This window comes from Ischnura elegans, chromosome 7, assembly GCF_921293095.1.
Source record: "Ischnura elegans chromosome 7, ioIscEleg1.1, whole genome shotgun sequence".
NCBI lineage: Eukaryota > Metazoa > Arthropoda > Insecta > Odonata > Coenagrionidae > Ischnura > Ischnura elegans.
The window spans coordinates 86928445-86955634 of NC_060252.1; the positions used below are offsets into that span (position 1 = coordinate 86928445).

The 27190-nt window shown below is 36.3% G+C and overlaps 1 protein-coding gene across 2 annotated transcripts in view; it reads left to right on the top strand.

The window, feature by feature from the left end:
- LOC124162122 (thymidine phosphorylase-like) overlaps window positions 1–14210 on the top strand; it is a 54696-nt gene extending 40486 nt beyond the window's left edge. For both annotated transcript variants that reach the window (XM_046538530.1, XM_046538531.1), the window contains exons 7-9: window positions 4631–4793; window positions 7286–7510; window positions 13837–14210. In XM_046538530.1, the coding sequence (XP_046394486.1) occupies window positions 4631–4793; window positions 7286–7510; window positions 13837–14114 (666 nt within the window). In that variant the 3' untranslated portion in view covers window positions 14115–14210. The remainder of the gene's footprint in view (window positions 1–4630; window positions 4794–7285; window positions 7511–13836) is intronic.
- The last annotated feature ends 12980 nt before the right edge of the window (window positions 14211–27190 follow it).

Genomic DNA, 27190 nt, shown 5'->3' on the forward strand with positions numbered 1-27190 from the left:
AACATGATAAGCAAGTACGAAGAGCATTTGACTATGAATTTATGGTAGTAATTTTTTTCTTCAGCACTCAGTCTCTGCTATATACAGAAGTCCACCAAGTAATCTTGAGGAGTATTCAAGCACCATATTTTGAAGCCAAAACTTATAGTTTCACCCCGTATGAACTGTTTGCAGTCATGATTGCCAAAATATTTTATCAAGGATTCATCGTATTTTAGCTTGGGTGTTGGGACATAGTTTTCTGAAAAAACGTACTTTATCATATATATGAATGGCCTAAGTGTGCACATTTTGCCGCTGTTATAGTAGTGATTGTTATCTGCACAGTGAAAAACCCTCATTAGTTTTTGCCACCTTGCGAATGGCATTATACACCAGTGTTTCGGACGTCATCGCCACTCTCCCAAAAATTCTCTTCCTGCACACAGCAATAACCACTCAGAATAGAATTGAATACAACAGAGAAAAATAAATTTCTTCCGGCATGAAAATTTCTGAAACCTCAACTATGAATTTACCGGGAAATGCAGCGATTTTCAGTTCAGGGAATATATTCTTAGTGGAAGCGGATGACACGTCATCTCGTGCCCATGCGTACGTCTTGGTCATTTTGCTGTCTCCTCCATCCTGTTCAGGACTAAAAGTGACGGAGCTTGTAATTGTTGCTTGTTAACTTTCGCCTTGATTGTCTCCTTGCGAATTACAACCAGCGATTGAACTTAGTTGGAAAATTTGGCCACGAGTTCAATGTGGTCAATGTGATCAAGGTTCAGTCTAATTTTTAATTGTTTCAAAGTTTTATACGCGATACAAAGCGCTTCACCATGAGCTTCATCATTGTATTTATCAAACATCCTATCCCATTCCCCTATGCCCTTGATTGTTGGGTAAGTATACCAGTGGTAGAGAATAACCCTATTATTCTTCATACTAGATAGTTGAGCAAAGTATAACGCAAGCACTATGAATAAAAGTCTTGAATAATATAAAATGTTTTAAAGTATACCGGGACTAGCCGCGGTGATAACTTTTACGGGAGTCACCCGCAATGCACAATCGTGCGAAAGATTCACAGAGAAAAAAATCATTCGCCTTCACAGGGAAGAATGACGCCTCGGTAGCTTAACTGGCTAAAGCACTCGACCGGAAATCGGGGGATCCGGGTTCGGATCCCGGTCAAGGCGAATGATTTTTCTCTGTGAATCTTTCGCACGAATATAAAATGTATTTTTTGAACAAAAAATTAATGGAAATATTACAAAAAATACAGCAAAAAATATTGAAGTCATTAAAATCGAGTGACATAAGAAAAAATGAAAGATTGACAAAAATACGTCGAAATTATTTGATAACAGACCAAATAACGACGTTTGTAGCGAAGGACACCCACCAAAAAAGACACCCCCGGCTACCGGCAAGTGTGCCCACATGGGATCACCCGAAAATAAATTCAAATTCCTTGTCTCATACGAAAGATATCACAATGCTGGCAAAAGAGACCAAAGTTGACAACATTCATTATGAGGATTAGATTAAATACTTAACCGAGTATGAAAAATAAAAAGGAAAAAAATCGCATTTACTGAAGACACTGCGCCATTTTTTTCTCTTTTGCTTCCTCGAACAGAATAGGTAAGGATGCCTATCATGCCACAGTCAACTGCTGGTGAAAATGCTGGCCGTAAGCACATGCACCGAATAAAGTGATACATTGTTATCATTTTTGGCGAAGACAGCATGCTCTATAATGTTTGGGTCGGAATTTACACGCATTTCTTTAGACCACTGCAGCTGTGCCCATATGGGCACGCTAGCCGTCCAAGGGTTAACTCCTGTTCGTTAAAACGCTTACCACCTAGCGGAGTTAAGCTAATAGCTATTCAAGTTCCAAATCATGTTTAATTTAAACCCTCTGACAATGAGGTACAAGTTGAGTCGGTTCTGATAAGCGCGCAGCGCAAGCAATTTTCCCTCGCCTCCATTTGTCCCGCAGATGTGGGGTTATAGCCATAGCCAAAATTTTGGCACGGGAGTATTTTTAACGACTCATTTCGCCGTTATATTTCGCTGGGGCGACGGAAAACATAGGCAAACGTTGGCAAAATTCTAGAAGGCCTTGCGTTAGGGATAGATATTCCGTAGCTCATAATTCTGGATATAAACAGCGTCGATCAATAAGTCAAATAATAATCGAAAGGTGATATGTAATGTTAATATCTCCAGCGATCATGTTTTAATCAAAAGTAGTTACGCATACACGGCGATTGCCGTGTGTTTTAGGTTTCGATATCCTTCTACGGCGAATTTGAACTAAGAGCGACATTCGCGTTCGTGATGGAGCCTGAAATATTACTGAGAGGGCTCACGGGGAAGCAATAATTAGATTCGCGATGTTTTTAGTTTCGCGCTCAACAGCGCGACGTCATTTCAACCGTTCCTGTATTCATTTTTGCAACTCATTGAGACGAAATAATAACCTAACTTCATATTGCTCCAGTCGGATTTTCAAAACAAGCCGAAAGACAACTGCATAAAATCAAGATTAGCGACCTCTCAGGGGATGGGGTTATGCTGTGCAAAATCGAAAAACTGCGTAAAATCAAGAAAAGATGTAAAATCGAAGTTTCACCATTGCAATTCCCTATGCTTTCCGGCCGGACTTGAGTGCCGCTGGGTAAAAATGAGACTTGATGTAAAATCAAAGTGCGTAAAATCGAAGTTTTACTGTAATGCACAATTTCAAGATTAGCTAGAAAAATGGTGGTAAATCTTGTGGAGCTCATGCTATTTGGGGCAGATACAGGATTTCTTTCCGGGGTGGGGGGAAAAGGGTGGGGGGTGCAAGCATGGCTATATCCAGGAATTTGTTCTAGGGGGGGGGGGGGGGCAAGGATACCTCATAATACAAAATGAATGCAATGATAATGGGACCGTATTAAAAATTCTGCATATTCTTTAAGGGTCTGGGGGGGCACGTGCCCCTCTGCCCCCCCCTAGATCTGCCTATGCATGCTATCCAGTGTTTGATAAAAATGTAGGGCACATTGTCATCTGAGTGATTACAGCACAACTATTTCAAAGATTGGACACATTATAAAAATTAATTAAAAAATGGAACAATTTTCAAAGTGCTCCAAGAGAGTACTTTCATTCTACTGGATGTTAAGCTTGGTTGCTTCAATATGCATTTAAAAGTTAATTTTAGAACTCTGCCATACGAAAATGCATGGAACATTTTTGCAAGGAAAATCAGAGCCCTTCAAAATTGATAACATGTGGATCAAAAACTGAAACCATGAAGTGGGGCTATACTGATCAAGACTGATTTAATGTTTCCTAGCATGAAATAAAAATTAGCTGTGAAGGACTGGGAACTTTCCCATTGAATGTGCAAAAAGCTCTCAGGACTTTCATCAGGTCAGGAGCTGGATTGTTGCTGTTTCCATTGATAGCCTTTCATCCCTGATGATAATGCCGAAGTTTTTCATTGAAATATTGGGAGCAGTGTAGATTATGACTCCGTGGCATCTATTAGAGTTTCTTTATGCAAAATAAGCTGTGCTCATTAACATTACAAGGTGTTTACCACTGGTGTCATGGTGCCAGAACGTGCCGAAATGGTGTTCTGGCGCCGGTTAAGAAAAGACATAATAGTCAAATGACAATGACCAATTTTGGTGCCTCAAAATTTCTAAATATAAATTTGTAACCATAACAAAAATTTAAATATTGATTATACATAGGCATATCGATGGCTAAGTTCTAACCGCACGTATCTGAAATACGAACGGTTTGAGACGGCTATCTTAAACAATGTGTAATAACATTTAAAAAAATAAAATACAAGCAAAGAACAACTCCTTATTTGCAAATGAATGCTTCTTTTTCAGTTTTATGAACTTTTGGTTTTTAATTTCAGTGTGCAAGTAAAAGAAATTAATCGTTTTTTTGCTCTCCTGAAAAATTGCTATTTCTGAGAAACGTTTTATTAGAGCTTAGCCATCAATATGCATTTTAAAGTATGCAGACATAGCCTGTGATATAAAAAAAACAGATGAATATTTCACTTTTAAAAAAAGTTAAGGAAACTGGGTACCGGCACTGCTAATTTTGCCATGACACTAGGAGCACAGCTAGGAATTAAGGCTAGGGGGGGTTTAGGCGCAACTACACCTGGGGTGTGTGGTATACCCACCAGGATAAGCAGGAGGTGCGGGGGTCCTCCCCCAGAAATTTTTTAAGTTAATGGTTCAAAATGGTGAGTTTATGGGTTTCTGAGGGATATTTTATTAATCCTTACACTCTTCTGAAAGTATATTAATCAAATGAAGTAAAATGGATTAAACTTAAAAGTTTCTCTGAGCTCTGGGGGGTTTTATCCCCTAAAACCCCCTTGCTGCACCACTGCATAACACCACCAGTGTTTACTGACCTGCAAGTGCAAGTATAAGTTCATTATAAATGCCTTAAGTAATACTTTAATTAGCTATATATTTTCTACTGAATTATTCAAAAATTTCATTAAATGAAATGAAGTGAGTGAAATTTATTAAGTCAGCGAAAATATATTAAAGTAATTGTGCTACTAGTGGTAATGTTTACAATAATTACTGTCTTAACTTAAATTTAGGTGAACACATCTAAAATCCTGGGGCTCAACACTCGTGTTGCCTTAACAAGGATGGACTCCGTTCTTGGCTACTATGTTGGAAATTCTTTAGAAGTCATTGAGTCGGTGCAGAGTATGAAAGGAGAAGGCCCAGAAGACATTGATACTCTTGTTGAGGATTTAGGTAAGATGACCAAGAACTTTTAGTTAGCAAAGTGATACATCTATCGGTTATGAATGAACAACTTCATCCCAATAAGAATGCATAATGTGAAATGACAACTAATTCTATGCAAATCAGTAGTAAATAATCTTCACAGATAATCCTTCAAGTTTGTTTGATTCTGGCCCTCTGGCAAGTAGGGGCAAATCTCCTGGGTATATCACTCGAATTGTTTGGAAACATTAGGTTTTAGGAGGACCTAAGACCTTGAATACAGTCCAACTCTTTTAGACACAATAATGACTTACCTAAATTTGTGCATACTCTATGAAGTCATAAAAGATGCCATTTTCACGGTAATTCATAAATGAAAAAATATCCATGTAGCTTTATAATATCATATACAGTGGAACTTGGTTAGTACGTTTCTGAAGGGACCACGAAAAATGAACGTACTAACCAGGAAAACGTACTAACGAGGAAAGTAAATAATAGCAGTCGGGGTTATTGCAATCAGTGGAAAAGTCGTCATAATTACAATTACTATCGGTAGTTCTCATAGGATCGCCTTCCTGAACTCTTTTCACATTTAAAATCAAGAAAATGAGCGCTACATTGAAAAACAATACCATGTGAATAAAAATAGCAATTTTTCATAGATTTCCGAAGACGATTCCATGATTACGGCGTCTATCTCCCGTGATTTATCCTATATATATTTACAGAACGAGGACGAGTGAAGCTCAGACAAGCGAAGACAAGTCATTTTTCTTTCTCACAGCGTACTCGGAGAATATAACAACAACCCGAAGTAAGTCAACTGGTTTTTTAAACATCATAAAAATTGGGCAAAATTATATTGACTTTCAAATTACGGCAACAGCCGTAGACATTCGCTTCTGGAATGATACCATTTCGATTGTAAAATCGATCGATATATCGACTGATGACACGCAAGATTATTAGATTACGACGTAATTACAAGAAAATTTTATATTAGACAGTTGAAATTTACTTTCAAAACTTGTCTAATGTCGTCTGCTTTCGTTCCGAGATCAAGTATTTTTAAGCTAAGCTTCGCGTGGAGATCCAGAGGACCGTCTGCTCCCGCAACAGTAGTCAAGTAAATACGCACGACGTCGAGTTTATGGAGCAGTACTGCTTTAGATAATGTGGGAATAGTCTAATACCGTTAAGACTCATTTCTTCATCATGATAACTCGTGCAATAGCAACAATTGCCCACTCGCGAAATTTGTGCGCAGCGGGCACTCCAAAGGCAACAGAAGGTGAGGAGCTCGGGGTGGGGAAAATTGGGGCTTCTTATTGGCTGTAGTTTTTCGTAGTCAGACATTCCCGAAAAATGGGCGCATTTTATTTTTCATCACGTCACAAGAATTCAGAAATGCATTTGGATAAATTACGGTAGAAGAAAGAGATGTGGAATGAATGGAAGAATGTTAATGGCTAATAATAATAAATTAAATCATGGATTCAGACGTTTGCGACCCTTAAGAAGACACTAGAGAATGAATTGCGGGTTGCGTCACGGCAAGCAATTGAGCGTACTAACCAGGAAAGCGCAATTTTTTCAAACGTACTAACCAAATTCTTTTACCTGTATTTTGTTCGGATGGTACCGGGACCGAGGGAAATCGCCGTACTAAGGAGGAAAACGTACTAAGGAGGAACGTACTAACCAAGTTCCACTGTATATTCTTACAGAAAGGTCTTTTTCTGTCATTCCGTATGTGCTCTGTTGATACTGCACCTACAGTGACAAATGAAATATCATTTTAAACATTGAATCATCAGCTTCTGGCAAAAAATACAATCTCAGTCTCAAATTTCAATATTTACCCATTAATTTGGCTTAAAAGATTCAATTTTTCCATGTTGATTACTAGTTTGAGGTGTATTGACTCAGCACTTTTTTTTATTCTAAACTTCAAAAAAAGGTTTAAAAACCCATTACATCTGTAACTAAACCAAAGAAATGTAACATAAGCAATAACATTAAAAATAAAATCCAAGAAGTATGAGACATCAATATTTTCTATTGTTTGTTTTTGTTTACTCAAGGTTGCAAGGAGTAATCTTTCATTGTGTCGCCTGAAAAAAATGAAGAATGTTTAATGTTTTCTGATAGAGACATTGTGCATAAGAAAATTAATTGAAAGATAACGTGTATCACAACGACAACATTGTTACATCTAATATTGCCTTTAGAGAAGTTTTGAAAATTGCATGCCATTGTTTAGTAACAGACGTCAATATTGTTCCTACTGTTACTGTAAACGTTAACCAAACTCCTAGACTGTATTGGATTAATATGTTTTGTGTACTATTGCAAGAAAACAAGTATAACGAAAGTACTTTCTGATACACCCCTTCTCTTTTTAAAACCCAATTACACCCTTTCCTTAACGTAATTATTCCCTGGTAATATGAAAGTGAGAGATTTTCGCGTGCATTACCTAGTATATACCTAACTAATAAAGATAATAATTTTAGGTGGAAATCTACTTCAAATGTGTGGGGTGGTCAAAACTGTGGAGGAAGGAAAACAAAAAATGAAAAAATCCCTTCATGATGGCTCTGCTCTGAAGCACTTCCAAACCATGATGACAATGCAGGGAGTGGATCCCAGTGTTGCAGCTAAAGTCTGTGATGACCCATGGTCCGCTTTGCCAACAGTTCCTAAAAGTCAAGTTACTTCATTGATGTCAGAAAAATCAGGTTCGTATCTCACAATCACTAATGCATGCCCCTAGAAAGCTATTTCATAATGCCTCATTACAGGTGCACAGCTAGGAATGAAGGCTAGGGGGGGATTTAGGAGCAACTAATACTAGAGGGTATGGAATACGGGAGGTGTGGGTACCCTCCCCCAGAAAATTTTTAAGACAAATGGTTCAAAATGGTCTGTTTTACAGTTTTCTGAGGGATATTTTATTGATCCTTAAGGTATTGTATAAGTAATATTTATCCAATTAAGTAAAAAGGAATAAATTTTAAAATTTCTCAAAGTTCTGGGAGGGGGGTTTATCCCCGTAAACCCCCTCTCGTTGCACCTTTGCCTCATTGTTCATTAGCAGTAATTATGCAGGTCTTTGTAGAGTGATTTGTATTAAAAAATCAATTCAGCCATCAGGAAACATCATTTTGGCTTTAACGAATTTCACCATTGAGCATTCATTTCAAAATCTTCATGGTCTATGAAGCAGGTGCTTGCCGATATTTCCCAATGATATGCTTAAAAAATTTTCCCCAGTAATTTCTCAGTTGTAACATTTTAAAATTTTAGATAAAATAAATGATAATCAAGGTCTACTCTATATGTAACCTGAAATTTTATAGATATGATAGTCGATATTGATTGGAATAGATATGTTATACGTTATACGTACTGGGTCAGCAGTGCAAATATTTCAAAATACATAGATAGGGAGTATAATTTCACTATGTCCAGTATAATGCAGTGCACGATGCATAATTCCAGGGAGCACAGCTGGATGCAGGGCTGGCAGTATAATTTAAGGTAAACACCCACACAGCACAAAGTGAATAATATGCACATAATATTCAAATATTATGCGAATATTATGCCACCACAATGGTATAAAACGCGCATATTATGTACATAATATGTGCATATAAATGGTATAATGTCCTCATAAATTGCGGTATTATGTGCATAATATGCGGAATATATGCAGTGATGGAATGGCATAATATGCACATAATATTCAAATATTATGCGAATATTATGCCACCACAATGGTATAAAACGCGCATATTATGTACATAATATGTGCATATAAATGGTATAATGTCCTCATAAATTGCGGTATTATGTGCATAATATGCGGAATATATGCAGTGATGGAATGGCATAATATTTGCATATATACGGAATATATGCACCTTTTATGTACATAAAAGGTGCATATAAATGGTATAATGTCCTCATATATTCCGTATATATGCAAACATTATGCCATTCCATCAGTGCATATATTCCGCATATTATGCACATAATATCGCAATTTATGAGGACATTATGCCATTTATATGCACATATTATGTACATAATATGCACAAGTTATACCATTGATGTGGCTATATATATGCACATATTATACCCATATATGCCATTTATATGCACCTTTTATGTACATATTATGCACAATTTATACCATGGATGTGGCCTAAAATATATGCGCATATTATGCCCATATATACCATTTATATGCTCCTTTTATGTACATATTATGCACGATTTATACCATTGATGTGGCTATATATATGCACATATTATACCCATATATATATGCACCTTTTATGTACATATTATGCACAATTTATACCATGGATGTGGCCTAAAAAATATATGCGCATATTATACCATTTATATGCTCCTTTTAGGCACGATTTATACCATTGATGTGGCTAAATATACGCACATATTATACCCATATATACCATTAGTATGCACCTTTAGGTACATGTTATGCACATTTTATACCATATCTACGAACCTTTTATGCATATTTTATACCGTTGATGCGTGATAACATGCAGTTGCATAATATTCGAAAATTACATGAATAAAAATTGATTTCTGGAAACGAGGAGAAATTTAATGAATCATTCATGTAGACACAGCATAGGTACATTGCACTAAAACAAGGCACAATCCTTCATCGTTGTATCACAAATATACAAATATTCAGTTAGGAGTCCTATATCATCGCAAATTTGGTTTAAATATCATGTGAATGACATCTAATGACAAACATTCGCCCTTCCATAATCGTTACTCATGAAATTGCGATTAGAAAGTACAAAGTATGTCACACGAATTCACAATCACAACACTCGCGATGATTCCTTCCATGACATCCGCATGGTTGAACATCTACGGTCTTTTCTTAGCGAATGTATTAAAAATGGTCCAAAATGTGATTCCAAGCCACAAAGAGGTCTTCTAATCGTATAATTATCTCTGTGTTAGTCATAGAGTTGTGGCGAGCAATCACGCAAACGATGTAAGCAAGCCGTTCTTGAAAATGCACTCCGAAACAATAAAGATAATATTGTCATTAATAATCACAAACTAAAATAATTATATGCATATATGATCAAGTACGTGATATCTTCAGGGCGAAAGTGCAGCTCACAACCTGGTTCAGTACTTAAGTGCCAAAACTTCGTCTTTCCTTGGAATAGCCTCCCTTCACTTTTCAAGCTGGGACTCTGACTGAAAAAGTACCGTCATAAGATATACATTTAGGTAATTAAAAAAATTAATTAAAGTACTGGGAATAACACTCAAAATTAGGAGCTGATAATTTCAGATTTGCTTTCTACCCTATGACAAACGACAACGACTCACGTACGTGTACTTACTTTGATTTTAAATAAAGTCCTGTTCTTCATACCATGAAGCTTATTATTCCTTATCGTATATGCGTTACCAGAATAGTACTGTGACATAAATTAGTTCCGTAAACCCATCTTTTCCTCTTTAATATTAGATTTTTCAATAGACGTTCAATTCTCCCAACTACGGCAATATGGCTACGGCAACAACTAACAACAATGAACAACAACACAACGGCCATGGACAACGGCAATATGGCTACCAAGCTGCGTACCTCGCCAGACCGGAATATGCCGGTGTGTAAAATAAAAAAATAATAATAATTGTGGAGTATTCTGCGAACGATACGAAATTGTTAGTGATATATTAAAACATAAGTTTTCACATTTTTTGATACAGAGGATGTATGATCATCGATTTTTACGGATACAATCACAGTTTACGGCGGCATAATATTTAAATATAATGTGCATATTATTCGCATATTATGTGCATAATCGACGGAATATTATTTGCATATTATGCCTATCCATTTATGCAACTTTTATACTGAATAGGATTTTTGAGTTTGCTGGGTGGCCGTTAATTAATGATTCTTATAAGAATCATAATTAATGATAAAATGTTACTAACAACGAAATAATATACATATAATGTCAATATTATTAATAGTTTACGGCGGCATAATATTTAAATATAATGTGCATATTATTCGCATATTATGTGCATAATCGACGGAATATTATTTGCATATTATGCCTATCCATTTATGCAACTTTTATACTGAATAGGATTTTTGAGTTTGCTGGGTGGCCGTTGATTTATGATTCTTATATGAATCATAATTAACGATGGGATGTTACTAACAATGTAATAATATACATATTATGTCAATATTATAGTAATAGTTTACGGCGGCATAATATTTAAATATAATGTGCATATTATTCGCATATTATGTGCATAATCGACGGAATATTATTTGCATATTATGCCTATCCATTTATGCAACTTTTATACTGAATAGGATTTTTGAGTTTGCTGGGTGGCCGTTGATTTATGATTCTTATATGAATCATAATTAATGATAAAATGTTACTAACAACGAAATAATATACATACAATGTCAATATTATTAATAGTTTACGGCGGCATAATATTTAAATATAATGTGCATATTATTCGCATATTATGTGCATAATCGACGGAATATTATTTGCATATTATGCCTATCCATTTATGCAACTTTTATACTGAATAGGATTTTTGAGTTTGCTGGGTGGCTGTTGATTTATGATTCTTATATGAATCATAATTAACGATGGGATGTTACTAACAATGTAATAATATACATATTATGTCAATATTATAGTAATAGTTTACGGCGGCATAATATTTAAATTTTATGTGCATATTATTCGCATAATATGTGCATAATCGACGGAATATTATTTGCATATTATACCTATATCCATTTATGCAACTTTTATACGGTATAAATTTTGAGTGTGCTGTGTGGGCAGTAGTGTTCATGGCTGACAATATAAATTTAAGATGTTCACCAGTATGCCAGAGCACCCAGAGCTTACCTGCTTTTCATGACCGCGCCATGGGGGCATATTCTATCCACTTCATTTTGGCTATGTCAAAATTTAGCTTCTTCTGATATTTTAAAGGCTGACCTAGTCAAAAGCTAGATTTAAGTTAGACTTAGACGATAATCAATTATTTTCCAAAACCGCCATTTCCCAATGATATCTTATTTGGAGGTAGCCCAAGACCCTGCAAAGGGGTGAAATTCTGCACTTGATATTTCTCTTACATTCACCCCTATTTATTCCTTCATTCTAACAGGTTATTCAAGTAACAGGTGCTAAGTATTATAATTGTTATTTATTGGTAATATTTATTTCCTAAAATGGTACATATACTTTAGAACCACAATTTTTGGGACACAGTAAGAAGCGCAGTAGTAACTGCGAAATTTGTTATTACCAAGCTATGATTTATTCAACAAACTTTCTTTGAAGCTGTAGATTGTAATGTAAGTGTCAATAAAGCTGATATAATTAATTAATATGTAATCCATTCTTATCGTTAATTTGTGACTTGTAATTAAAAAATTGTAAAGATATCAGTTGTTTACGATGTACAATTTCTATCAATGTTCAACAAAGTTTACATCCATTCTACCTATGATGATGTGATTAAATGCCATTTCTATGGGAGACAATTCCTATTGGAAATAGTATAATTGGGACACAGCTTCCACAAACATTTATTTGCTTTATGCAGTGGTACATTGGCTTACAGTCAGTTGGTATGGGAGTTGCAAATTGGTGAATTATGACTGAAAATTGAACACTGGGAAATTGAGAGTGCTAAAAAATGATTAAATTTACACTTTTCCCTCTAATACCAAGTAAATGTTAGGAGTTTCACAATCATAAGTGCTGGTTTCTGTGAACCACGAGCTAGCGGCTGCATGATGCATTGGTGTGTGATTGCATATCTGGGGAAGTACTTTACTAGGATATGTCAAACCTCTATGCAATGTTGGAAAGTAAATTGTTTGACATCATGCCAATCAATTCCACCATGCTTAAGCCCTGCAGGGTGACTGTTACGGTCAGTGGTTCCCAGTTCACAGAGCTCAAGCTCATCCTAGCATGTCTGTGATGTTTGCAAACCAATGGTGCAGAGTTCCCATAAAGTCTATATGTGAGCAAGGATGCTGTCACGCAAGGGGGCTGGTGAGCATTGGCTACTGAGCGCAGTTAGGGGAAGCCATAATTCCAATTACAGCTTGAGATCAATCAGAATGCATTAAACAACCTCCTGGTGGTTTCCGTTTTTTTTCCTTCCTTCATAGCATAATTATAAATCCCCATATGAAATCCATTACCATTGTTCAATTTTGTTGTGCACTTGTACAGCTTCGTTGCCACAGCACCAAAAATTTTGGTATGCAGCTACTATCATTATTATTACTATCACTATTATTAGCTATATGTCATTGGTACTCAAATGTATTTATATTACAGATAAATAATGTTTTTCTTGGTGAAACTAGGATGGTGTAAAAAAAACTGGAATAATTTATTTTCCTTGGTATTTATGAATTGAAATGCCTACTCTGCCCATCTATCAAGTTCTCTTGATCACTGTTGGATGGTATGGTCCAAGGTGCAAAACAGTAGTCATTGAATGTTATTTAGTGCAAACTGAGCTTCAATTTACTCTCAGAAAGTTGTCTTGAACATGGAACCATAGAATCCTTAAGGATGCAATCAATAGCAGTACAGGTTGTGAGGGAATGCCCATGACTGCTATTCAGGGATTATTAGTACACAAAATTTGCAAAACTCGTACGAAGTAGAACAATAACCCTCTTCAAAAATATTCACTCATTCTAAAAACTGTGTAATGTAATTGCTATAGATAATGGAGGAACTCACTAAATCTAGTTGTACTGAATGATACTCTTGAAGTGACAGTAGGCTTCATTATATTAAGTATATTACAAAATAAATTCTTCATCACACCTATCTCATGTTTCTTAAAAAGCAATCCAAGGATAGTGAATAAGTTTTCAATTTTTGAACAATATTATATTGGAGTGCAGATAATATTTCATAAGACATTTATTCACCATTTCGTGATTTTTCCTCAACAAAAGGTGTGGTTGCAAGTCTGGATGGTTTGACCATAGGAAAATGCTGCCGTGACTTGGGAGCTGGGCGCATGACATTCTCGCAGAAGATAAATCCAAGTGTTGGTGTGCGACTACTTGTGAAGGAGGGTGACAAAGTTGAATCTGGGAAACCATGGATAGAAGTTCATCATTCACAATCCATTATCCCTGAATCAGTACGTGAAAGACTCAAAGGAGCTATCATGATTGATGAAAATATGAAAGCTGTACCAAAAAAACCAATTGTAATTAAAGTTATGTAAAGAAGTCTTTTATTTTTAAGGTTTTAAAGTATGTTTATATGTATTATTGTTATAAAGAACAAGTTAAAAAAATAAAATGGGCTGATGGAAAATCAATTTACAAGATTTATTGCTATGGTATGAGGCTATGGAGTGTCTTACGGAGTTATGAGTGACAGGAAGACCTTACCATCATTTATGGCTTCATGGAAGTTAAGGAAATCAAGCAAAAATACTTAATATCCTAGGCAACCAAATTCCTATCCATACTTTCATAATACCTAATACCTAATTTATACCAAAGAATACCTGAAATATTAGCAATTTATTTTGCACACTTGATAGTTGAGTAATTGTATTTACCCTTGAATAAAATCTTTCATTTCAGTACCAAACAATGATATATTATTTTACCCAAGTGGAAGGGCTATAAAGTCATCAATAGAAAACTTAGAAACCCATTCATGAGGTTTAATTGGGCTGCATACTTTTCCTTCCTTTTGGCTACAGATAATCAATTTTAGCCACACATATCTACACCCTATCATTATTATGCATGAGCTGATGGTTAAGGCACACTGTACGGAGCTTCTTACATGAAACTCTCCTACTCTACCAGTGACATCATGGCAAAATGAGCCGTGCCGGAATGCACTTACCTTAACTTTTTTAGAAGTGAAATATAACTCAGTCTGTTTTTTTATTGGGAGTTATTATTTACATTTTATTACAAAATTTTTGCTTTGGTTACGAATATATGCATTTGAATTTTGAGCCAACAAAATTGATAAAAAGTGTTATTTGACTATTATGTCTTTTGTTAACCATGACACCACTGGTCTCTACTCTTCTGCTTTAAACTTCCCTCTTCAACTCACTATAGGGCATCTTAGCTTCCATTCCATCAATAAATCCTACTCTCTTCCATTCCTTACCTGCTTATGTAACATTCTCCTCTCTCATGATATTCAGCATCCTATTCCCATTATCTTCTTATTATATTTTAGGTTCTTTCTGCTCTTGTTCTTCTCTTGGTGGGTCCTCATTACCTCTATTGCTCCTCAGGTTGACTTTCACTCCTAACAAAAAGTTGCTTGTTTAGTTCTTCGTTTGCCCTTGCCTCTATTTCTCTTCTTAAAATATCAGTGCCATATTTGACGCATTGAAATGCTACTAGTCCTACAGTGTCCACATTCCACCATTCCAACCTTTTAACAAGTTATGTATGTATGTACCATATGACATGAATGTAACTACTGTCATTGGGTAGTAAAGAGATGTTTAGCATCATAAATCATGCAATAGATTCATAAAATAAATCAGTATCATCAACATAACAGGGTGATAAATAATTTGTAGAAATAAAATTAAGTAGGTATCCCTGGTTTACAGGATTAGTTTTCATTTTTCCAAGCAACGTTGCACTGAGATTTTATACAATTTTTACAACAGGGGTTAATTAAGCATGTATTCTAGTTGACAGGATGTATCACTCCTGCTTAACTGTTTTTTTCATGATGCATGGCTTGTGTAAAACTTGAGCGTTCATTTTGAAATTTTCATGGTCTATGGAGCAGATGCTTCCCAATATTTGCCCATAAAATATTTGAAAAATTTTCCCCAGTAATTTCTTTAACATTTCAAAATTTTAGATACAGCAAATGATGATCAGGCTCTACTCTTTTTAACCTGAATTTTTATAGATGATAGGATATGTTGATTGGAATAGTTAAGTTATACATGATATGCACTGAGTCAGCATTGCAAATATTTCGAAATTCATAAGGAATTTTTGTTGGATTTTCCACAAACATGAAGGTGAGTGATATTAAATTCATCAAATATGTATATACATTGGACCAAAGATCCACATAAAAATACTTTCAAACAGTTATGATGATAATCTACAATATGCTAGTGTTACAAGAGAGTAATTTTATTGAGTCCACTATAATGCAGCGCAGGATGCATACTTTCGGGGAGAGAAGATGGGTGTATAGCTGGCAGTATACTTTTAGGGTGAGAAGTTATGTTTACGGCTCAAACTATATATACATATATAGGACATTCACTAGATTACCAGAACACCCAGAGCTTACCTCCTTTTCTCGCCTGCGCTGTGGTGGTGCATTCTGTCAAGTTCTATCAGCCGAGGCCGTCCTAGTATATCAATAGTAAGCGGATTGCATATTTTCCGGGATAAAATAGGTCTTAGCCATTCACACTTTTAGCTAGAAAAATCTGGTTCTAAAAATAGACCTTAGTACCGACTCGAGTTTGATGGCAGCAGCGTCTGGAGTGTAGATTACGCAAGAGATAACATACTCGTCTTATATTGATATGCTTCTCCTTGAGAGATATGAAAATAAATGCTAAGGTTCATTTGGTATTGGCATTAGATATCATATAACTGATAAGGGAACGCATCCATGGAATTCAAGTGTATTTTACGTGCTTGTTATCTCTTGTACCACATGATAGGTATTTTTGGCGGTAATCGGAGGTGCGAAGCCATCACTGCAGGTAGTCTCTACGGTGCGAATTAGTTACTAGCGGCTGAAAAATGGGATCCAATAATTGGGGAGTGCAAAACGAACATTAAGTATGCACCATTTCAGGCTTTCCCAGTGGTTTATACTTATGAAGAGCTCTCGATTAACTTTCCGGGCCACCTCCTCCGACTTTTCGACAATTAACAGTGTAGTCGTCCTCAGGGGTAGGGGCGGATCCAAGATTTCTTTCTGGGGTGGGCACAAGGATACCTCGTAATGCAAAGCGAACGCAATGATAATGGGACCGTATTAAAACTCTTGCATATTTTTACTACTCTTTGGACGCGGTCGCTAAAAGTTCTCTTATCCAGCCATACCTACCATTATACCTTACCTACCCTGAGGACGACAGCACTGATATAGTCGTCGAGGCATCGGAGGAGATGGATCTACTGATCCGGGAAGTCATCCGCGAGACTATCATTAGCATTTAGCATGCATTCAGGCACCGGGTAAATTTTGGGAGATGCACGATTTTATTGCAACAGACTCGGCGTCAGCACCGCGGCGTGGACTAGTTTCCGGTGGCGGCGAAACTTGTCTATTTAAAACGTGTCAGCCATTGTTATGTATTTTAAATGAGTGCACTCAAGGCACAAACCGGGCCGGATTCACCCAAAGTTACGCTATAAGCACCCCTCCTCACTTGAGCCCCCTCCTCCCCGATTTTTATGATAAGGCATAGTCACTCGCATGAGGTAAGGTTTGGAAAAAAGGAATAAGCAGATATATGGCTGAAAGCATAAGTTTATACTTGAATTATTACACAGGGAAAACATAGACAATTCAATTTTAAAAACAGCTTGAGTAAAACTATACGAAACAGTTTAACTTTTATGTAAATAAAACACTTTAAAAAAACCCTTTCCAAAAATAATATCTAGCCGTAATTCATACAACAAAAAGAAGGTTAACATAATAATATTACGTACTGCTGTACCTGAATGAACTGCGGTAGCACGAAATATAGTATAGATTAACTAATTTTATAACGCACGAAGAGCGGTGGTGCGAACTACATTTTCCATTGAAAAAAGCCTCTACAATACAAATACGGCCAACTGCATATCTTCCTGCAATATATTCTAGAGAAATTTTAGTGCAGATTAAAAAAATGAATGAAGACATAAAGGGGCCTGTCTCAAGCACAACGAGAACTACTTCAAAAGTTTCCTTCTTGTCTTATTTTCGGCAGGTTCATTAATTATAGCATCGCAGTTCAAGTTCTGCTATAATCCTAATTTAGCACATTTAAAGCCCTAGTAGCAAAGAGGGCACTTGCAGGCGGACGGAACCCACAGAATAAGCCATCTGATGGCGGTGCCCTTCGAGGCGCCTCCAGCACAGATCATTGCCGGTTGCCAAACACAAGGCGCCCCTTGATCTGTGACGCCCCTAGGCACATGTCTATTTTGCCTTACGGTAAATCCGGCCCTGGGCATAAAACGCCATTTTTTCATTTTTGTTGCTTTTAGAAATGGTACGCTGCTCAAATGTTTTCATCATGTAACTACTATGCTATCTACTTCCTCACGGACATTTTTTAGCTTTTTAATGCGTACATATCTGCATTCCACATATATTTGATATAATAATGGCGTCATGTAGTGAGCACTTAAATGCTGCTTATTTTCAAAATATGCATACTTTCTTTTTCAATTTCAGCGTCTTCAATTATATCATGGGGATTTGAATCGACATTCTAAAAAATGAAGTCGAATGTTTCACATGTAGAGTTCACGCAAAAGATCCAAATTCAATAATAATTTCTTTTCTATAATCGACTCAAATAAATCACTTCCAGGGATAAAACATACATTTGGACTCCTTTAGAACTGAAATCACCTAGTATTTACGCCCGGTCAATGAGTGTGTTTAAGAATTTCATCAAATTTCTAAACGCTCAACTTCATAAACGCCATAAATAAATCATATATGAAGGGGCGAGAAGCCAAGGAACAAGTACAAGTGATTTTTTTCTCAACAGAGGTAGGTAAAGTTAATTGTCAGAAGAAATACACAAAAATTGGTTTCCAAGGGATGCAAGTGAGGTTCAGTTCTGTGCTGACATCGAGTGGAAAATTGTATGCACTTCTAAATATATAATATATCTCGTTTGTTTTCTGTACATAATTTCTGTACCTAACTCTGTATAGAAAAATATATAACTTGTACCCCTTGGCTTCCAACCCACTCATATGTTAAAATAGATGCATCGTTTAATTTCTTTGTTCATTTCAAGTTAACTAACTTTACCTTTTTTACTTATGAAAAAATTCCCTTTAACTTTAAGCAAGTATCGGGTTTTTCTACAATATCGCCAAGCAGCTTGTGATTCCCGGTTTTTTCCCAGTTGTCACACTTTTCCTGAATTGGGTGAAAAACATATGAAAAATTTTCGCACACCATGGAAAAAGAAATCAAAATTTGCATGGGAATTTGGCATACGGTTTGGTAATTTGGACTTTGGACCTATAAAACGAATTTCTCCACGTGAATTTCCCTCACTTGTGGCATTTCACTGAGAATGATCCATTCAGAATTTTTCAATTACTTTAAAAACATCACTTCATATATCATCGAGTGTTTTTAAAGTGATTTCAGCTTCTATAAGTATGGCGTCGCACTATATAAATATGGGGTGCTTCGTGGAATCGTTTCAAATATGGAACTCGAGGAAAGAGTTATATCGCTTTTATGGTTTTACCATAATTAAACAAAAAAATTCACTTTCTCAAATGAAAAATCAAATTGCAGCTAGAGTCAGGAACTTAGGTAGAGGGTTGATGCTTCAACCTCCCCCTACTGAATTTTTTTCCGCCTGTTAAGACAGTTCCCCCGATGCTACGACCCCAGGGGCTCTTGAATTTTTTTTACCAACCACTAGAAGTTGTGCAACCGCCAGCTAAGTTAGCTAAGACTGGTATCATGTTCTCAGAGCCTAAATTTGCTCAAAATAGGATATCAAGTACTGCTCCCAGTGCCCTAAAATTTAATATTCTTCGAAATATCAGTTGAATTTCGGAAAAGCCTATGAAGACTAAACCATTATAACCACGGTCGGTTGCATAAAAACCTAAAGTTTTTAAAATTCCACCGCCATGCAAATTAAATTTATAGAATAATATATGGTTTTCCGATGCATGAGAATTGACAGCAAATGTTTAGGGTACCAACCGTATCTAGGGCAATCCGTGCACTCAAGGCCTCCGCAAAGAAAATCTCTGTATACGTGCCTGGCTAGAGTTTGTAACTGAAATTCATAATGGCGAATACTGATTAAATAAACGTCGATATTAAAAATTCACTCATAAATATAAAACAAACTGACCTTTGACCGTGACAAGATTTTAATTTACCGCCTAGGAAATATATATATCCGACAAGGAACAGTATTTGGAAATTTAATGATCATTTAAAAGATAGCTCAGTCATGAAATTTAAGGGCTTAAGAGTTATCTTAAGTTTACCCTCTGGTCTAAGTTAACTTATTTTTTTCTATTCGTTTTGTAATTTGTCTTAATACAGGCAATGCCTTAAAGGGATTCCTAATTTATCCTTGTTTATTCAAAGTATAAACTATGCTTGTAATGTTGATTCCACGGATAAATACATTTATTTTAAGTACTTATAATTTATTACTGAACTTAAGAAGTGTTACACATACTAACCTCAACGTATTCACGAATAAATTTATAATTTCAAGCAACCAAAGCAAATAAAAACTTCGAATAAAAATCACTGAAATGTAACCGACTCGAGCTATCATTGATGAAGTTGGGACTGACAAATAAAGAACGAAAGACGAAGCAGCCTTTTGTCTGCGGAGTACTTCGGTTTCGTGTATCGGCATCAACGCTCAAATTCCAGCCCTTGATTAAAGAGACGCCGGAAGAGGTAGCATCCATACCTGCTCATGATCGCTCTCAAACTCAGGCATTCAAACACGGAAAAGAGCATTCCTCAGCGAAACGATCGTTTTAATTTTATTCGGCGGAAATGTAAGAAAATTTAAGGTAGGTACATCGAGAGAATAACGTAATATCGCGGCGTATAAAATTCCGGTTTTCAAGCCTTTTAGTCCACATACAAGTTTGAGTTCTCATGCTCTTTTGATGCTTACAGAGCGTATCTCTTTGCAGAAAATATCTATCGCATTCCGATTTTTTACCAAAATGTGGCCAAATTTCTGATAAAAGTAAAAAATAAATGAATTCAATGTTTTTTTTATCTTACAATGGTTATGATTTTTTTGCTACGTAGGTAAGTAGATTCTATATTAAAAAGGAACGTATTTTGAGAATGTGTAATATGTTCCACTTCAAACTTTCTGAGAAATTTTCCATGGAAGCTTATATGAATAGTGAATAAGAGGTTTCGCATTTTGTAGAGAACCGTATTTAATTTTTATTTCTGAATATTAATCGAGTTACTCTTCCAATCGTGGTAAAAGTGTAAGAAAATTGCATTGTCATCCAGTTCTGAGGTACCCAGAAAATTTTCGCGCTCTGGTCAATCAGGAAGTGGCCGAAATTTGAGTTGCAAGATTTTGCCCGGAAGGGCAAACAAGAAAGCGAGTATAATAAAACGTGGTTATAAAAATACTGGAAGAACTGTAGGGGTGATTCTTGAAGGATATCATCCAATACGTCATCAGAAGGAATAGGGTAGTTTCCTTTAACAAAAAGAAAACGAAAGGCATTGATTGCGATTCGTTACCCACAATTAGTGTATTCATAATATAAAAATTATTTGGTTTTAGAAATACCGGTTTAGACGAATGGCAAGGGTCAATTTTATCCTCATTTGAAAAAGGCCAGATTGGCGCCCATGCGATACCGCTCCACGTGACGTCACAGGGACCTATACACACTATACGAGTGGTCAGGAGTTTTATATCGTCTGAGATTACCAATGCATGCAGGTTGCACAAAGCTCAGGGAAACATGTCTTAATAATCACATATTAAAACTGGCTAAGGTCGGAAAGTTTTCTTCGTTTGATAAGGTAGTAATAATCCTTATTTAAGCCAAGCGCTACCAGCCAGAAGGGTACTCTGCTACCTGCTAGCATCCTGCGTCGTATCAGAGCTCATAGCCTCGCCCCAAGGTCACCTCACTTGCGGCAGCGGGAACCAGAACGACGTCACACGGAGTTTTCCCGGCATTCATACTTACCCGTCGCGTTTTCGCGCGCTTGAAAATTTTCGCCTTTCATTTAATCGCGAAAAATAGATATCGTCATTTAAAAATCTAAAAGCGTGAAATACGTACTCCAGGAGTAATAATAATCTTTCGATTTAGGCAATAAGAAAATAGTAGGAAACGCCCTATTCAATGGATAAATCTGCAAAAAATACGAAAAAAGATCTTTTGAGGGTAGCTGTCTTGAACAGAAGGAACAAGAGCATTAAAATTCTAAGACGTGTAAGTTCCTCGAAATATTCTGCATATATGGAAAACTAGATTGTAGGCAGTAGCTCTGAAATTAAGAAATGAGCTCTCCGGCGTTAGACAAACAATTGTTAACATTTCAATAAAAATAACTTTAACTTGAATTAATGATCGCAATAAGGTCCTGAAAATGAATTATACAATTGACTTCCATTTAAATTTGCATCGTGAATTAGAATTGATGAATTATAAAATTCGCCAGTTGCTAAATTTCCCTTTCAGAGCTTCTATGCTCCATTTTCTCGACTTTCTGATTTTCACCAGTATTTTGAATCTTACGTTGCATTTTATAAGTACTAGGTTTTGATATCAATCCGCATCCGCTGCAGGGAAGCTGCGCAAGTTTTTCACACTATTCCTAAACACACACAGTCACACAATCACACACTTTTCCTCTGTCTTACGATTATGTAGTCTATCTGATATTTCCGCGTATCTCCTGGAATCTGAAAAAGTTCACTTATTTATGCTAGCTTCAAAACGATATTTCATGAGCACAATTAAAATTTCTTATACCACTTACAGAAACCCACAAACACCTGAATTTAGGACACAAATGTCGACGAAAATATTCACCATTGCAGTCAAGTAATGTTTGTGGCACTGAATATAGTCACGTATAAAATGGAGGCTGGAATAATCTCTCACATAAATAGGTACATTTTATATCTTAAAACGATACCGTTGACTGTTTTTACACGGGAGGCAACTTTTTGTAATATATATAAATTTTATCCCAAGCGTTTTTCCTTCCCGCAAAGTTTTGGGATATATCGGCGACTATCAGCATTTTAGTAGCTAATAGAACCAAGTAAGTCGGCGGTACTAAAATAAATGACAAAAAAAGTTCTTGCAAAAAGCTTAATAGACTATCAGAGTAGCAGTACATTAACCTGATTACCTTAAGTCCGTTAAAAATATCTAGAAGACACAGATAAGCATAAAAACTATCGAAGATGAAGCAATAGTTTCGAGGTTGCTTATCTGAGGGCTCATCTTAAAGGTCTCCCACCTAGAAAAGAAACTCTAGGCATATAAGGAGAAAAAAGTATGGCAGAATTGGTTATTACACTTAATGCTGAGATTAATTTTAGGTAATGTCTTACTACAGTGATTACTTAAATTTCCTTTACCTGAGGAAATGGCATATTTAGAAAGGTTGCAGGTCTTATGGCCACCGTATCAAGTTTAATCCTCAGGCAAAATGAGAAAAACTGTAATTTCAAAACTTAAATAATTAATGATAGGGCAGTAGCGTAGCCAAGAAAATGAGTATGATTTAAAAAAAAAGTCATGGCTACTGACACTTAATAGTAGAGTTAGGACAAAATACTCTATGAGGTTTGAGAAACACTAAAAAATATCACTTTTACCGCAAATGAAAAATATATTACTTAATTTACTTCATACACTGATTTGTTTCCAATATAAATAAAATTAAATCATGAGACATCATATAATTATTAGCTGTGGCGCTAAGCAAGAGGACCAAGTGATGAAATTTGGACCACTTCATAAATTTAAAGCCAAAAGGACATAACGAAGGAGTAAAAAATCCTAATCACATCCCAGAAATCACGTAGCTCAAGATAAGAGACGCGGATAAAAGCGATTTCTCGCGAGGAATTTCAGGGATATAGTACACTTGAATCATCATAGTCTTGTGCCAGAGAAAGCAAATTCTCCGCCGGCAGAACATAAATACTCGGGGAAACTACTTTAACGGTAAGTTTTGCGAGAATTAAAGTCAAAACGGAGGAAAATGCATAGTAATGGCCCTAAGAGTGAGGATAAAGGTGTAGGTACTAAGGATTGAAAAATTTATGATGCCACCACCGTGGCGCTCCGTCGGCAGTTTAAACTGCTCCATGAATTTCACGAAGTACTCGTGCTCTCTTAAGCTCGATTTCAGATGCTTTAATCTTCGCATAATGTCAAGTGGAAATTTAATAGGCATAAACCCGAGCAAGCGTTCTCAAGATCTTACTCCGAGAAATTTGCGAAGATGCAATTTTAGTCTTGACGATGGGCGACGCAAGAATAAAGGAATACGTACCTGGATTTTATGCCCGCCAAAAAAATAGTAACTTGAGTTTTTTCCGTCTCTTGACTGAATGGAGTGAAGTGAACTTCCTTGAATGGAGTGTAGGTCTTTAAGAATTGAATCCAAAATTTTTTTACCAACGTTTCCATATTATTTTATGCCTTAATCAGGGCTATTTTTTGCAATCAGTATGATATGTTTAATTTTGAATTAAAAAACAAATCATATCCATTGCTATGAAAAAGCCCTGATGAAGGCATTAAATAATATGGAAACATTGGCCAAACAAATTTCACTTAATTCTTAAAGACCCACGCTTTAAGGCACTAATCAATGTCAAAATAGAAATTGAAAATGATAAAATCGGATTAATAATTGAGGACCCAAGAAGTCAAGGGGCACAAGTGCATATTTTTCAATTTTGGAGATAAATGCAGATAATGGTTGACGAGGCACACAATGTTGTGGCAAAAACAAGTGAATCACTGATAAGTATATACATATATGTGTAGAATAAGTTGCTCACTTCTATCCCTTTGCCACAACAATATAGTGTAATGTGTATCCCACCATCCATTCTCTGCACTTATCTCTAAAATTATAAAAATTGCATTTATACCCCTTGGCTTCTAGGGTTGTAAATTGTAGTCAAGGAAAAATGATGTGGGTAGGGTTTATCTAGTTATGCATGACAAAGTTTATATTCTATAATACGTTTGAAACATCTTATTAGCAGTATGGCAGCTAAGAGGAATCATGGAACAGGGATCATATTACGTGATGGCATTAAAAGCCATTTCAGATCAAGTGTACCTATACCAAATTCTGCGAAAAATCCACAGGGAAAAAACTCATTCGCCTTGACCAGGATTCGAAACCGGATCTCCTGATACCCGGTCGAGTGCTTTAGCCAGTTAACCTGCTAAGTAATCGCTCCATTCATACCTTCTGTATCCTCTGTGTACCTATCATCTAAAAGCAGCCTCTCATCTCCCACCATGTCCAGCACTTCGTCGTTCTTCCTCCTCTCCGTCCATTTCACCTTCTCCATTCTTCTCCACACCCACATCTCGAACGCCTCCAATCTTCTTTCGTCCTCCTTCCTAAGTGTCCACGTTTCCGCACCGCAAAGCGCTACATTCTACATCAGACTCTTCACTAGCCTTTTCTTTAAACTCGCACAAAGCGATCCTCTCATAAGCTCCTTCCTGTTCACGAACGGAAATACATAAATAGCCATAAATAAATAAGCTTAAAACAATATAAAATAATTTTTCCCATAAAAAAGTGGAAATAAGTCATTGGGAAACGTTTACTTCCTTACAAGGGTCCAAAAAATTTTAACTTATAGAAATTAAAATGTTTTGATAAAATTTGGGGGCTGGGACCATGTTATCCTCCCCCTAAATATGCCGCAGAAGGGGAAGAAATTTTTTTTTTTTAAGGACTAGGGGGAATCCTCTGGTAGATAAGGGAGAAAAACCGGCGGCGTAAAGTTGATCGAATAGGGGGATGAATTAATTAAAAAGCTGCCACGTGGAGGCGGGCTGATCCACCACCGTGAGCTGTTAATATGAAAACGGGAGCGTCTGAAAGGTTGATGAAGGAAAATTGTACGTTCTAGGCGGAAGCGATCAGCTGAGGGCGCCAAATTTCTGATCGACTACGGCCTCGGTCGCCAATTTTTCACTGTCGGTTGTGATCGAGCTTGAAAAATGAAGAGATCATGGGCGGAGTTTTGAGGGTTCAGGGGGAGCCTGCCCCCCAACTTAAAAGGTTATTTGTCCGGAAAAAAGTACGAAACCTGCAAATTCAAGTGCAATGAAAAATAAATCAATTTCTTTTTCATTGCCTCAATTATATAATAATTATGATAAAAATTATATACAATTTATTTTTATCTAATAAATATAAATTGATGGTAACTATAACATTATACTAGCTTAGTTACAATCGATAATCGTGATGAAATTAGGATTCGTCAAGCGTATTGTGGCAAAATTTTCGGATGAGAAAGTAAAAGAAAGGTGCTATTTCGCACCCGTCCGGCCGCACCTTGAATATGCAGCGAGCTAATGGGATCCGGTGCAGAAAGACTTAATCAGCGAACTGAATAAAATACAAAGGAAGGCTTCGCGGTTCGTCAAAAACTGCTACTGGCGTACATACAGTGCTACCCATATATTAAGTGAATTAGGCTGGGAGCCTCTGGAGACTCGGAGGCTGAGCGCAAGGCTTAGATTGCTTGAACAATTGAGAATGGATATCTTTAAGAGCGACACGGAGAACATAATATTACAGCCCCACTATATATTTCCAGGTCCGACAGAAGCGATAAATTAAGAGAGATGTTTTGGTGAACGGATAGATATGGGAATTCGTTTTTCCCCCGAACCATAAAGAACTTTAATAAACGCCAGTCCCAACCTCGTTAGAGCACTTCATTTTTTTAAGCTGTAAACGACTGGTGTCCTAACACCCCCTGACCCACGCCTTTTAGGCGGCTTGTAGGTTATTATTTAGATAAATAAAGTGCCACAAGGGATATCAAAATTCTTGTCCCTTCTTTTTCATTTGTTCAGAACAATTTAAAAAAATATTTCTAATTTATTATTGAAAAAAAAAAAACATTGTAAAAATCTTTCATGCCTTCCTGTATTAAATTTTTGTAACTATTATGATTCATAGCCTTCATCAAGATAAAAAATACATTGAAATGTCGGCAATTCAATCCCAGACCTATAAGGCGTTATTAATTATTATCATTGAAAAGATAAACACAAAATTTTAAAAAAGATTTAGCCTTAGATAATACTTAAACTTCCGTCTGCAGAGGCTAAGGTGAATGAATATTCCGGGGGAAGGCTCCGAGGACCCTTCCGTTTCACTGGGGAGTATTCTATAGCCCCTTCAGCACGATTGTAGCCCCCTCAACATAAAAATCTAAACTCCGCTCATGAAAGAGACCCGTATGTTCCAATTTTAAGATCTGAACACTCACTTCTCGAGCTCCTCGTCTAAAATAATCGACGACTAAGGTCTTTCGAT